Source organism: Cibotium barometz, chromosome 51, assembly GCF_041138505.1.
Source record: "Cibotium barometz isolate CiBa-2024 chromosome 51, ASM4113850v1, whole genome shotgun sequence".
In the NCBI taxonomy this organism is placed as follows: Eukaryota; Viridiplantae; Streptophyta; class Polypodiopsida; order Cyatheales; family Cibotiaceae; genus Cibotium; species Cibotium barometz.
In genome coordinates, this window is record NC_141096.1 from 2,357,806 (window position 1) to 2,370,212 (window position 12,407).

Consider the following 12,407-nt stretch of genomic DNA (forward strand, 5'->3'; position numbering starts at 1 on the left):
CATTTTAGAACATGCCCATTTGATTGTATGAAGTACCATGTATATATAATAGCATGGACTTAATGAATGAGGTAAACAATAATGGTTTTTTTTCCCACTTCTCAATGCTTTTTAGAGTACACAATCCATTTTATCGGTCATTTATTGAGTTTTAATGTAAGTTATATTATCCCACTTCCTTTAATCATTCAATTTCTCATCATTCTCTTTGTACATTCCACCATCTTACCAAATAAACAAAATTTCCCATTTGATGAGATTTATGCAAACAATCGATAAAAATTAAAGGGCTGCAATTTTAAATACCATAACATTTTAGCATTCCTCCGATACATCCATAAAAAATATATTTATGGGAAAAAATAATGTATATACATTGTATGTTATTAATGGATAACATTACTAAAGAAACCAAAGTATTGGTTGTTGAGCAAAATAAAAGATTTAAGTCACCAAAAAAAACCACAAAAGGAAGACATGCTGAGAAACAACTTTGGGTAATCCAAATACATTAAATAAATGGCATCCGAATCATTAGCAACTTCAAATAATTATTAGCAAATACATCAAATAAATGGCATCGGAATCATTAGCAACTTCAAATAATTATTAGCAAATACATCAAATAAATGGCATCCACATTCGGCAAAATAAAGTAAATTCAAGCACTTTCACACCTACCCTTTTCTACTTTTTTTTGTCACAATGACCAACATCACACCTAATGGGAATTTCAAAAACAAATAAACTAAAAGCATTATTGCAAAAGAATTAAATCAAAGATACAAAAAAAAAACTAGAAAAGAATTAATTTCTCCCCCTATGTGTGTGTGTGTGTGTGTGTGTGGAGATGGGGGTTCCTTTCTCCCTCTTTATGGGGTGGGTACATGGGAAACAATGTCCTCCATGCTTACGTCAACAAGTACCATGTCTCTTAATGGGTGGAGCGCTCTCATTTTTCTTTCTTTCCTTATTCAAGTGAAAGAGTACACTCCTCTTCATAGAATATGCACAAGTAAAACCTAATCTACTTTTTCGTGGATTTAATAGTTAAGGATTCATTACATAGCGTAAGTGTAGAGTAAGAATCTAAACTAAGAAACCTTCAAGGAAAATATGGGTATTCCAAAGGATCATTATGCGAGATATTTGACAGAATAAATTTGAAAAGCAACACATCCTTGTGTGCAAATTCTCTACTTAAAAAAGCAAGTCAAAAATCCAATGAGAGCGACTTAGCTAGAAAGGTGTTTCTATTTTTTTTAGAAAATGCTCCAACATCACTTCAAAAATGCACAAGTTCTCAATAAAGTCAAGCAAATGGGATTCTAAACAAGAATCAATATATCCCCATGGAAGGTATGCAATTAATTGTTTGCAAGATACACAATGAGAGATTTCAAGAGGTGTGCAATTAATTGTTTTTGCAAGAAACAATGAGTCATCATAACACTGGCCAATACACTAGCTTTTAAAGCAATCTTCACAAAAAACTTGCAAACTAACTATATGGACCAAAATTGTCATTTTTTATGCCTACAAAATATATTTTTGGTATTCGAAAAAACTACAAAGTTTAGTACACTTCAGATCAAAGATCCGCAAATTTTCAACCAAAAAAAACCTACAAAATCTTATTAGCTTTAATATTTATTGAGAAAATTGTTTTTGATGAACACTAATTCCACAAGGAGGATAATGTTATATAAAGAGGAATAATTAGCCCACTGATTCCCCTAATACATCGAGGAATCAATGCTAGAAGAAAAGGGCACTCTAGAGTATCTCAACCAACTATAGTCAAAGAAAACGGGCCACAAATTTTATCACCCCTTGTTTTCAAGATGTTCATTTGTATATTCTCACGATTGATTTAGTAAGTTCGATTGGTTGAAAAAATAAAATCATTCATCAAGCACCAAGGAAGGGCTGATAAGGAATATTAAAGGAGCCATTCTACTTGATTACCCAATGAATTCAAGTTGAAGCCACTCTAAAAATCCAAGCTGGAGCCAAGTGGATCTTTTTCTCATCATGACATGTTCAAATCCCACCTACCAACCATGATGATCCTAGGGGAAGATTCCTTACATCAAATAAGAAACTTAACAGGCTGAAGGTGAGCGTAAGGCGATGGTTTTTAAGTAAGGCGATGGTTTTTAAGTAGGACAATATCAATTTCAACAGTAACACATGCAAGATGAGCCACTTATAGGACATTAGCATCAGATTCTTCTAATCAAGGAATAAATAGAGGTGCCTAGAATTGACTAGGTGTGTATGTAGAAAACATTAATGTGAAGATGACATGACTGTCTCTTTAACAGCACAACAGTATATTTTAAACAAAAAATATATATAGTTCTAAATGTTGGACACCAACATTCCCCCCAGGAGAGGGTAAGCCAGGCTTGGCTTAATGGTTTCCAACAAATACATTAAGATCAGTGTTGAAGATTTACTTTGTTAAAATGGATGCATGATAAGGGAGGGCTTTCATGTAGAACTGCATCAAATCAGCATGCTAAAAAGTCTATGTAACCAGTAATTGCGGACATATACCAAGAATCTTCAGCCCCTACCAAGACTCTCAAAGTGAGAAAGACCCTTAAAGTACAGAACACCAGCCTCTAACAGAAAAACCTAGACACTGCATCGCCATCTATCTTGCAAGAAAAAGAAGACTGCCCATGGCAGGAGACGCACGCCAATATTGCAAACCAAGTATCTGATCTCAAACACAAGTCTCTCTAAGCTGCTTTTCAAATCATGGCAAACTTGTGTCATGTAGCCTCCACGCAAGCTTTCAATAAGCTCAACGTACTTTACAAACTACTACCTAGTAAGCGTATCTTCACCTATAACTGTATAATGTTGACCCACATACAGTTCCACTGCATAAGCTCGAAGGGCTCTCACTCTCAGCTCCTCACCCACACAATGCACATCCATAATCCAAGGCTAACACAAGCACGTTTTCGATTGATACTTGCTTTATCTAGTTATATATTGTCCTTGACTAGCATAATTAATGATGTCATGCTGCTAATGCTGCCAAATGCCTTCACAAGGATGCAAATAACATTCTCTGCTGCCTGCATAAAAACTTTAATCAATCCAAATACATGGCACGTGTGTGTCTCACATTCTTATTATGCGCCTCACCTCAAGCAGACACATTACCACTAGCTCTATTAGCTTGTCCATTTGCATGCCCATTAAACATAGAACCTCCTCCGCCTCTCATTCCACGACCACCCCCTCGCCCTCTAGGTTGATATCCTCTCTGGTCATAGTACTGAGCACCACGCCCATTTCCATATCCTCCACGCCCCCCACCACGGCCATTTCCATAACCTCCACGGCCATTTGTATAACCTCTACCCCTGCCACCTGTTCCATAATTATAGCCGGGTGCACTCTTGGGTCGCTGATAGCCCCTAGGGCCAACACTGACATTAGAAACCTCCGACTCCTGTTGTTGCTCTTGCTGCCCCTGTGGTCCTTTGTCTTGAAGAGGCTGGATAGACGGAGAAATTTCCTGATCCTGGAGTTCTTCCTCCTGAGGAGACCTAGTACCAGCACCAGCTGCATCGGCATCAACCTGGTGGCAACAATATACAGCATCAGTATCACGGTAAAACCCTTCACAAGAGCTTCAATGAAAGAGCTGTCATTGAAAACAAGGTTAAACGGAACCATCATGGCAGTTGAACACTAAAATTACAGTTATCAAGGGTCACTAAGATATCAAGGCACACCTGATCAATCTCATCCAGAGCAATTGTCTCAGATGCATAAGGTGCTACTGCATTCATTGCCAAATGAGAACCAGATGTTTCTACAATGACATCCTTCATCGTCGGTAAAGGAGCTGTGTATTGCTCTCCAGTTTGCAACAGCAGCTCTTGGGCTGGATCCTGTCATACACGGCATTATTTGCAGACAAGAAGTTGCAGTTTGTGCAATGGAGAGCACGGATCTCAGAGCACTTATCAACAAGTAAATTAATCAAATTAAAAAATGACCAATACTGAAAATTCCAGACAAGACAGCCAAAAACACCACGGGGGGTAGTTGTAGTACAAGCCTTCCAATGCAACACTGTGATGAAAACAAGGATCAAACAAATGTGTTGACAAAACAGGTCCACCGGGATCCTTTCCCACTTACTACCAAACAAAGGAATCCTCATATCAATGAAATAGAGAGGAGTCCAAGGTTATTATGACACAAGGCATCAAGCCTTTAATGAAGGTGGACAAAGGTTATCCTCATATCAATGAAATAGAGAGGAGTCCAAGGTTATTATGACACAAGGCATCAAGCCTTTAATGAAGGTGGACAAAGGGTGGCTCCAAAAAAGGGATACATGACTACTGCAAAGGGGTGAGGAGGGTGGACAAAAGTTGGGCCCCAGGCACCCGGGGTTTTTAATGAGGTGTGAAGCTGCAAGGTTATAAACAAAAACACAACCTTTTTAATATAAAAACAAAGACTTACCACCTGTTCACATGCCACGGAAACATGTCAGCAAACAGTTTCACACGCACAGTTCCCCTACCCAAAAAATCAAGCAGGCATGTAAAATAGCACGTGAAACAGTTTCCTAGCTGTGTTACTCTCCTTGGACCTGTGCACCTTCCTGTGACACTTTCAACACTAAGCCTTACTGAGCCTGATGCTCTGCTACCAATGTCAGATACGTGGAAGCTCTACGTCCCCTCTTTCAGCTCACCAACAAAGACAGAGAGAAGAAAGAAAGATATATTAACATCTTCAAAAGGCCAAAGTCACCTATGAGACCAAAATAATTACATCAAGTCCATGTGATACATCGTGAGAGAAGATCCTCCCATGGTGGGAGATGATGGCCTCGGTCTGCCTGATGTATCAGGGTTGTGGGCAAGGCTCCCGTGGGGAACGACGTCTTGCTCTCCAAAGCTCAGTGGCTCTGTTTAATCACACCCTTCTCAATTGGGCTTGAATTGCTGCCGCTTGTGGTTTGGGTGATAGGGTGGGGGCTGCTGTAGAGGTCTCTGCATGGGATTGCTGCTGGCCTATGGTGTAGTAGGGACTCTCTGTGTCTGTAGAGCTCCAAGAGGAAGAGTCCTAGGCATCTATGATCATGGTAGTCCATGACCCTAGAAAGTGGACCAAATCCATCACGGAAGAGAGAATGGAATCTCCCCCTGATCTCGTAGTATACCGGGCACCTACATATGTAATGCTCTTTCCCTTCGTGCATATATTGAGTTCTTTCCTCCGACATGAGCCCATTGTTGCTCTCTTGAAATGCCACTTCTTATCATTGTTATTTTCAGCTTTTGGACCATATTTGGCACATTTTGGTCCCTTTTAGATGGATGTATGCCCTGTTGCAGGTTTGGACCAGCCCACTCTTTGCCCTTGTAATCAAAGCTTTCCTTGTAGGATTGCATAATCTTCTCGACTCCAAAAGTTCCATAGCAAGAGCGGAGGCTATGAGCTGTTGCAAAGTATGATTAGGATGCAATTCAATGCCTGATTCGTAGGCCAGATGAAGGTTTGACTGAAGTTTCCTCTTTCAAAAGGTTGAGGCTGTAAGACAAGTATACGCTCTCCTTTGGGTGTTTCTGGCACCAATAATAGGTGTTTGAGTGGGATGCATAAAAGGTGAAACCTCTAACAAGATCTTCCAAAACTTATTTATATACTGTTACACGGACTCATAATCCTTGTGATCTATTTTGTCCCACTTTTGTGTAATCCTTTGCACGGCATTCGGAACAAGAACTTCGCATAGAACTGTTCTTTGAATTCCTCCCGTGTGAAAATATATCGATAGGATATCTTTTCGCATGTCCACCAATGGGGAGCCATGCCTTTTAAAAACATACTAGCATGGCAGATCCATGATTGGTGGATATCTTTTCGGATATCCACCAATGGGCAACCATGCCTTTTAAAAATATACTAGCATGGCGAACTTTAGATTTCTCGTGAATGCCTCGTCATTGGAGGCTATGTCAAAGTGGGCAATGAATGTCATAACCTTGCTTGGATCATACTTACCATGAAAAACATCACACTTAGCCAACTTATTGCCAACCTTAAACTCTTTGAGCTTCTTAGCATGTGGCTCATTCCCTTCATGTCTTCTCCTTTCTTTGATCAACAAGGCAGCTCTTGCCTTGTGTGACATATCTACATAACATGTTGCATGCGTGGAAGCCTTGCTGTTCTGATCCACAGCCCTAAGCATACTAAAGAACATTGATGCTAATTTATCATATGATTAAGAGACAGAAAGAAAGAAAGAAAGAAAGATTTTATTAACGTCTTCCAAAAGACCGAACTCGGCCTATGAGACAAATCGGTGTACCTGTATGGGGTATCCTCTGTCATCCCAACAAAATGAAAAAGTACTGAACTAAAAAGCTGAATCTGGGTGTGCAATAAGTACAATGAGTGGGGGAGGGGATGGAGCTCTACTACTAGGAGAATGCAAAGCTATATGCATGGAGTATACAATCATGATATGCAACCTAGCTAGCTCCATCCTGTACCATACTGGGGGTATAAAATGGTATACATCAATGAAGGGGGTGTCCACATCTCCCTGAAGAACATGCCTGGGTGTGCTCTGAAGCGAGCCAGTCGCTCCGCACCCTCCCTGTGAAACTGAGCTCTGATCTCTGTCATCTCTCTCTGGTATAGGCGTGGTGTCCGAAAGCCAGGTGTCCTCTGTCTCCTGCGGGCTCTGAGTGTCTCTGCTCTCTGGAGAGTAATTCCCTGCCGTGTAGGGGCTGGGAGTGGGATAGAGAGAGAGAGAGAGAGAAGAAGAGAGAGATTAGGTGTTAAGTTTTCTTTATTCATATGGTACAAAAAGGTAACTAATGCTTGTATGTAACATGCGGAAGCTCTGGGGGTCTTCTTTCAACCCTAAACAATCCTGGAATCAATCTGATGCAAAACACAGACATGAAGAGAGAGAGAGAGAGAGAGAGAGAGAGAGAGAGAGAGAGAGAGAGTGATGCTGGAAAATTCAGTATATAGTACAAAAAGGTACTCCTAATCTACAGCCCTTAGCTGCCCTCTTGGAAAAGGTGAACATCACCAAAATCTGTCCCTAACTGGGACCCTAAAGACCCAACTCCTAAGTGAGTTGAATGAATCTATCAATGAGCTCATGTGCCCTTATATAGTCTTCTTGAATCAAAGCTGAGCTGGCCGACTGCTGTCGGACCAGCCGACTGGGCACTTTTTCCCATATATAGTAACGCCTGCAACCGCCTTGCTCTCCAGTTCAGTCGACCACACCTGTATGCAGCCAACAGCCTCTTGCTTAATTCTAGTACAGCCAACATGCCTTCCTCTTCACGCCCTCCAGCCTTGCTCCAAGTCCACACTGGCCTTGTGCTCCAAAATCCTAACTCTACTTGTCCTTTTTCTGGCTGCCCCTTCTCGATTAGCCCTGAGAAGGTACATGAGCATGTCATGCACATGACATCCCCCTCTGCTAGACTTGATGACAGGATTCCAACCTGTTCTTGGATGACTGTCATCATCCCAATCTTTTCCCAAAGTCCCTCTGTCATCCATCCATCCCTGGCAACCCTTTTCTCTGAAAGCCTGGCCTGGTCTCCAAAACCACCGTCTCGCCAATCAGCCTGCCTAGCTCCAAGCTTCCCCAAACCTCGAAGCTAGTCTTGCGTGCGTGTAGCACACGGTAGATACACACTATGCACATGACATACTCCCCTTCCTCTAAGAGCTCACTCTTGAGCTCACTAAAAAGCCAGGGTAATCTCTCTGAAGAGTAGTTAATGTCTTCTCATGTAACGTCCTCAACACGATCCTTCCACTTGATTTTGTATTCCGTGGTAAGCGTATTACGCAATCTTCTTTCACGAAATCCAAGAATCTTTTAAGGTTCGTGCGGAACAAATGTCATGTCCTCGACATCTATAATTTCTTAAGGAGTAACTAACTGATCTGTTCCACTTCCTTAGTCTACTGACATGAAATATAGGATGGACTTTCACATGAGAAGGCAAATCCAATTCATATGCAACTGAACCAATCCGTCGTGTAATCAAAATGGTCCACAATATCTAGGAAATAATTTCAGAGATCGACCTGTCATAAAGTCTCGGAATCTTTCGGAACTCGCAAATACACCATCGTTCCTTCAGAGAACTCTCTGGGTGAACGATGTCTATTAGAATAAAATCTGTCTCGGTCTTGAGCACTTCTAATAGATTCCTTCGCAACTTGTAACATTTCCTGCATATCTTGCAAAAAATTACGTGCTGCATCATGCTGAAGTCCTGAGAATCCTACTGTAAAACAGATGATCGAGGTTGAAAACCATACATAAGCATGAAAGAACTAAAACCATCTATTAGAGATCGACCTCTCCATAAAGTCTCGAAATCTTTCGAAACTCGCAAATACACCATCGTTCTTTCAGAGAACTCTTTGGGTGAACGATGTCTATTAGAATAAAATCTGTCTCGGTCTTGAGCACTTCTAATAGATTCCTTCGCAACTTGTAACATTTCCTGCATATCTTACAAAAAATTACGTGCTGCATCATGCTTAAGTCCTGAGAATCCTACTGTAACAGGTGATCGAGGTTGAAAACCATACATAAGCATGAAAGGACTAAAACCTGTACTCGTATGCTTAGTACTGTTATATGCAAATTCTAACATAGGAAGATAATCCTCCCATGAACTCTGTCTTTTGGATACATATGCTCGAAGCTTATCCTCCAAAATCTGATTCACTCTTTCAGTCTGGCTATCGGATTGAGAATGATCTGAGGAACTCAAATTCAAAGTTGTTTCCAACTTCTCAAAAACAAGTTTCACAACCCAAATAGAATCGTGGCTTTGATGTGTTCTTGGCAATCCGGTAATAAAATCCATGGAAATACTTGCCCATTTATTACCTGGGATTTGCAAAGGATGCAACAACCCAGCCTGTCTAAAGCGTTCACCTTTATTTGCCTGACAAATTTGACACTTGATGTCATGTGCACAGTGGGTATCTACCGTGTGCTCAGTGTTGCATAGAAACGCGTTTCATACACTTTTGAAACGTACGAAACGTTTCTAAACGTTTCGTACAGTATGAAACGCGTTTCATAAAACATGCAGTTTTTAAAAACCTTAAAAAACGTTTCTTTCCTGGATTCGTACGGCGCATATTATCACGCTTCCCAGTGGCCGCTGCATGCGAGTTCGCCGATTTGCGTGCATCCTTCTTGTCCTTCCATCGCATCTGTCGACCCCCAGCTCCTTGGTGTCCTTGGGCCTTGTGGAGGTCTTCCAAAGGGGTAAAGTCCTGTTTTGCTTTAAGTTGGTTTTCTCTGCACAACTCACAAAACAGCACACTTTTTTCTCTTCCATCAATATTTATGGCATATCTTCCACGGTGTCGCACTTGCAGGGCCAACAATCTGCATTTATCCTCATCTTGTAGGATGCCTCGAACAGGTGATTCTCTTTGGAACAATGTCACCTTCGAGTCTAGATATGGTGGCTCAGGCTCCGGAAAGTGGAAATGCAACTTTTGTGCTGATAAGCACCATGGCAGTGTCACCAGGTTGAAGGCACATTTCTCACAAACAAAGGGTTTCGGCATTGGGCCATGTAAGCATGTGCCACAAGAAATCTATGATAGCCTCAAGGCTTGGAAGGCCATGCAGCTAGGTATCCCCCTTGAGGATATCCCCAATCTGGGAGAGCCTGAAGCACGTCAAAGTGTCTCCAAGAGGACTCGCAGTATCAGAGAGGAAGATACCAGTGGTGATGTTGCAGGTGGTTCTAGCTCGGCACCTCGAGCCAAAAGAACTAGTCTTCCAGTGTTCAAGAAAGGACATGTACAGGCAGGGATGCAAAAGGCTGCCATGAAAGAGGCAACGAGGGAGTTGATGAAGTTGTTTATTCAATGTGGATTATCCTTCCACATTGTCAGGACTCCTCGATGGAAGAAGGCAATGAGAGCTATCTCCCGCATTGGGTGTGAGTGGGATGGCCCCTCCTACGAGACATTGCGCACTACTGAGCTTCGCAAGGAGCAACTGGCTGTGGAGATGGAGATGGAGCCTCTCAAGGCCACTTGGGCAAAGTATGGTTGTACTTTGCTTTGTGATGGATGGACAGATGCGCGGAAGAGAAATGTGTACAACATTCTTGTGTCCTCCTGCAAAGGCACAATGTTCATTCGTGCCATAGATGCATCGGTGCCAGGGATAGTGGTTACAGGGGAGTTCATTATGTCCCACATGCGCCAGGCAATCAATGAAATTGGGCCTGATAACATTGTGCAGGTGATCACGGACAATGGGTCCAATTGTGTATCCATGGGCAGGATGTTAGAGGAGGAGTTCCCCAAGATTGTGTGGACACCTTGTGCAGCACACAGCCTTGACTTGATGATTGAGGATGTGGGAAAGCTTGATTGGATGAGCCATGTATTTTCAGCTGCATCTACCATGGTGAACTTTGTCACAAAGAGGCCAAAGGTTTTGAGCATGTACAGGGCCAATAGTGATCTTGAGCTTCTAAAGCCCTCCAAAACTCGGTTTGCATATATGTTTATTGTGGTGGAGAGACTAGTGAGAGTGCGACATGGCTTATTACGCACAGTTGTGTGTCGTGAATGGACAGCATGGGAGGACAAGGATGAGCCCAAGTCTATAGCATTCTCTCGTATGGTCATGAGAGATACTTGGTGGCAGGATGCAGAGGGACTTGTGAAGGCACTTCAGCCCATGTATAGTGTCCTTCGGCTCACAGACATGGAGGGAAGTACCATTGGGCTGCTTTATGAGTTCATGGACAGAATTGGTGAAGCTCTCAATGATTTCACTACCTTGTCGCGTGACAGGTGCTCACCCTTGGGCTTTAACTTTAGTCTTTGAGTTATTTTATAAATCTTGATCTCTTATAAGTTATGTGTGTCACATGTTACATGCAGAGTTCAAGATATTAAGGAGATCTGGAATCGGCGTTGGGATTGGTTTCATAGGCCAATCCATGCTGTTGCTCACATTTTGCATCCCCTTTGGAGGAATGAGGAGCAATACCTCAATGAGGAGCTAGAGTCAGGATGGATCGAGTACATTACCAAGTTGGTGGGAGTGGGAGGTGATATACAGCTGATGAGAAAGCTCGAGGATGAGCTTCTCATTTACCGCAACGGTAGCCATATGTTTGGGCGAGCTACTGCATTGCTCAGGGAGACACAGTTGGAGCCAGTGTCTTGGTGGGAGAAATACGGTATTGGGACACCCAACTTGGTAAGGTTTCTTGATTCTTGAATCTTGTATCTTTGTCTCGTGAGTCCTATTCTTTCAAAATCTACATTCAAATGCTACTGTCTTTTTGACTCTAACTTAACATTCTTTTTTGTGCAATGTAGAGACGTATTGCACTGAGAGTTCTCTCCCAGGATTGCAGTTCAGGGCCTTGTGAGAGAAACTGGAGTACGTGGGCTCTTTTTCACACGAAAAAGAGAAATAGACTGTCCTCAGCACAATTGGAGAGGCTTGTCTTTTGTCATTGCAATCTCCGATTGCTAGAACAAAAGGGTCATCCCATTGAGCCTCGCCAAGTGAATCCAGACAAGATTGATATCATGAAGTGCAAGGAGATTCCCGACATTCCTCAGGAGGAGAGAGACATCTATTCTATGCTCTATGAGGAGATCATGGCTCCGGCTCGCACTACACGATCTTCTCGAGAGGCTAGTACTAGTGGTGCACCTGCACCTCTAGAGGATGAGGCCTTTGAGGACTCGGCTACCGGCAGTGACCTTGAGAGTGAGGCTGCAGAGGCAGAAGATGCAGATGAGGATGAGCATGAGGATGCAGATGAGGATGCAGATAGTAGCTAGCAGCTGCCAGTATCATTTTATTTGGACATGTTATTTAGTTTGAACTTTGGACATGTTATTTATTTTGATCTTGGATTTAGAGTCATGAATCATCACCCACGTGGTGATGCTTTTTGATTTTTGTTTAGTCATCAGTGATCACCCACGTGATTTGTGATATCATCATATCTTACATGTATTCTGTTTTTATTGAAATGAATTCAATGTGGTCTCTTAAAAGTTATGTCAATATTTTTTTCTTTTGTATATTTCAAGTAAAAAATATACATGTTTTTTCTGTTTTGTATGAAACCTTTTTTTACCCGTTTCTTACCTTTTATGAAACGTTTCAAAACGTATGAAACCCGTTTCATACCTGCCGTTTCTGAAACGCCTGGCAACTATGCGTGTGCTATACGCATGCAAGACTAGTTTCGAGGCTTGGGGAAGCTTGGAACTAGGCAGGCTAATTGACGAGCTGAGTTAGGGAAATACTAACGGGCGGGCACCCAAGTATGGACGGGCGAGCGGCCAAGTGT

The 12,407-nt window shown here is 42.1% G+C and overlaps 2 protein-coding genes across 2 annotated transcripts in view; one reads left to right on the forward strand and one right to left on the reverse strand.

The window, feature by feature from the left end:
* Positions 1-2,325: 2,325 nt before the first annotated feature.
* Positions 2,326-12,407, reverse strand: part of LOC147609210 (uncharacterized) — a 44,893-nt gene continuing 34,811 nt past the window's right edge. The window contains exons 3-4 of the mRNA XM_086788031.1: positions 3,762-3,920; positions 2,326-3,604 (exon numbers count right to left, since the gene is read on the reverse strand). Coding sequence (XP_086644157.1) covers positions 3,167-3,604; positions 3,762-3,920 — 597 coding nt within the window. The 3' untranslated portion in view covers positions 2,326-3,166. The remainder of the gene's footprint in view (positions 3,605-3,761; positions 3,921-12,407) is intronic.
* On the forward strand, positions 9,252-12,108 carry LOC147609211 (uncharacterized). The gene is made up of 2 exons (XM_086788030.1): positions 9,252-10,881; positions 10,972-12,108. The coding sequence occupies exons 1-2, from the start codon at positions 9,407-9,409 to the stop codon at positions 11,312-11,314; spliced, it is 1,818 nt and encodes a 605-aa protein (XP_086644156.1). The 5' UTR covers positions 9,252-9,406; the 3' UTR covers positions 11,315-12,108.

Excerpts from the sequence above, each read along its gene's own strand:
- LOC147609211 (XM_086788030.1), top strand. The coding sequence starts at position 9,407 with ATGGCATATCTTCCACGGTGTCGCACTTGCAGGGCCAACAATCTGCAT. Across the intron at positions 10,882-10,971 it reads ACTACCTTGTCGCGTGACAG|AGTTCAAGATATTAAGGAGA; the intron begins GTGCTCACCCTT and ends TGTTACATGCAG.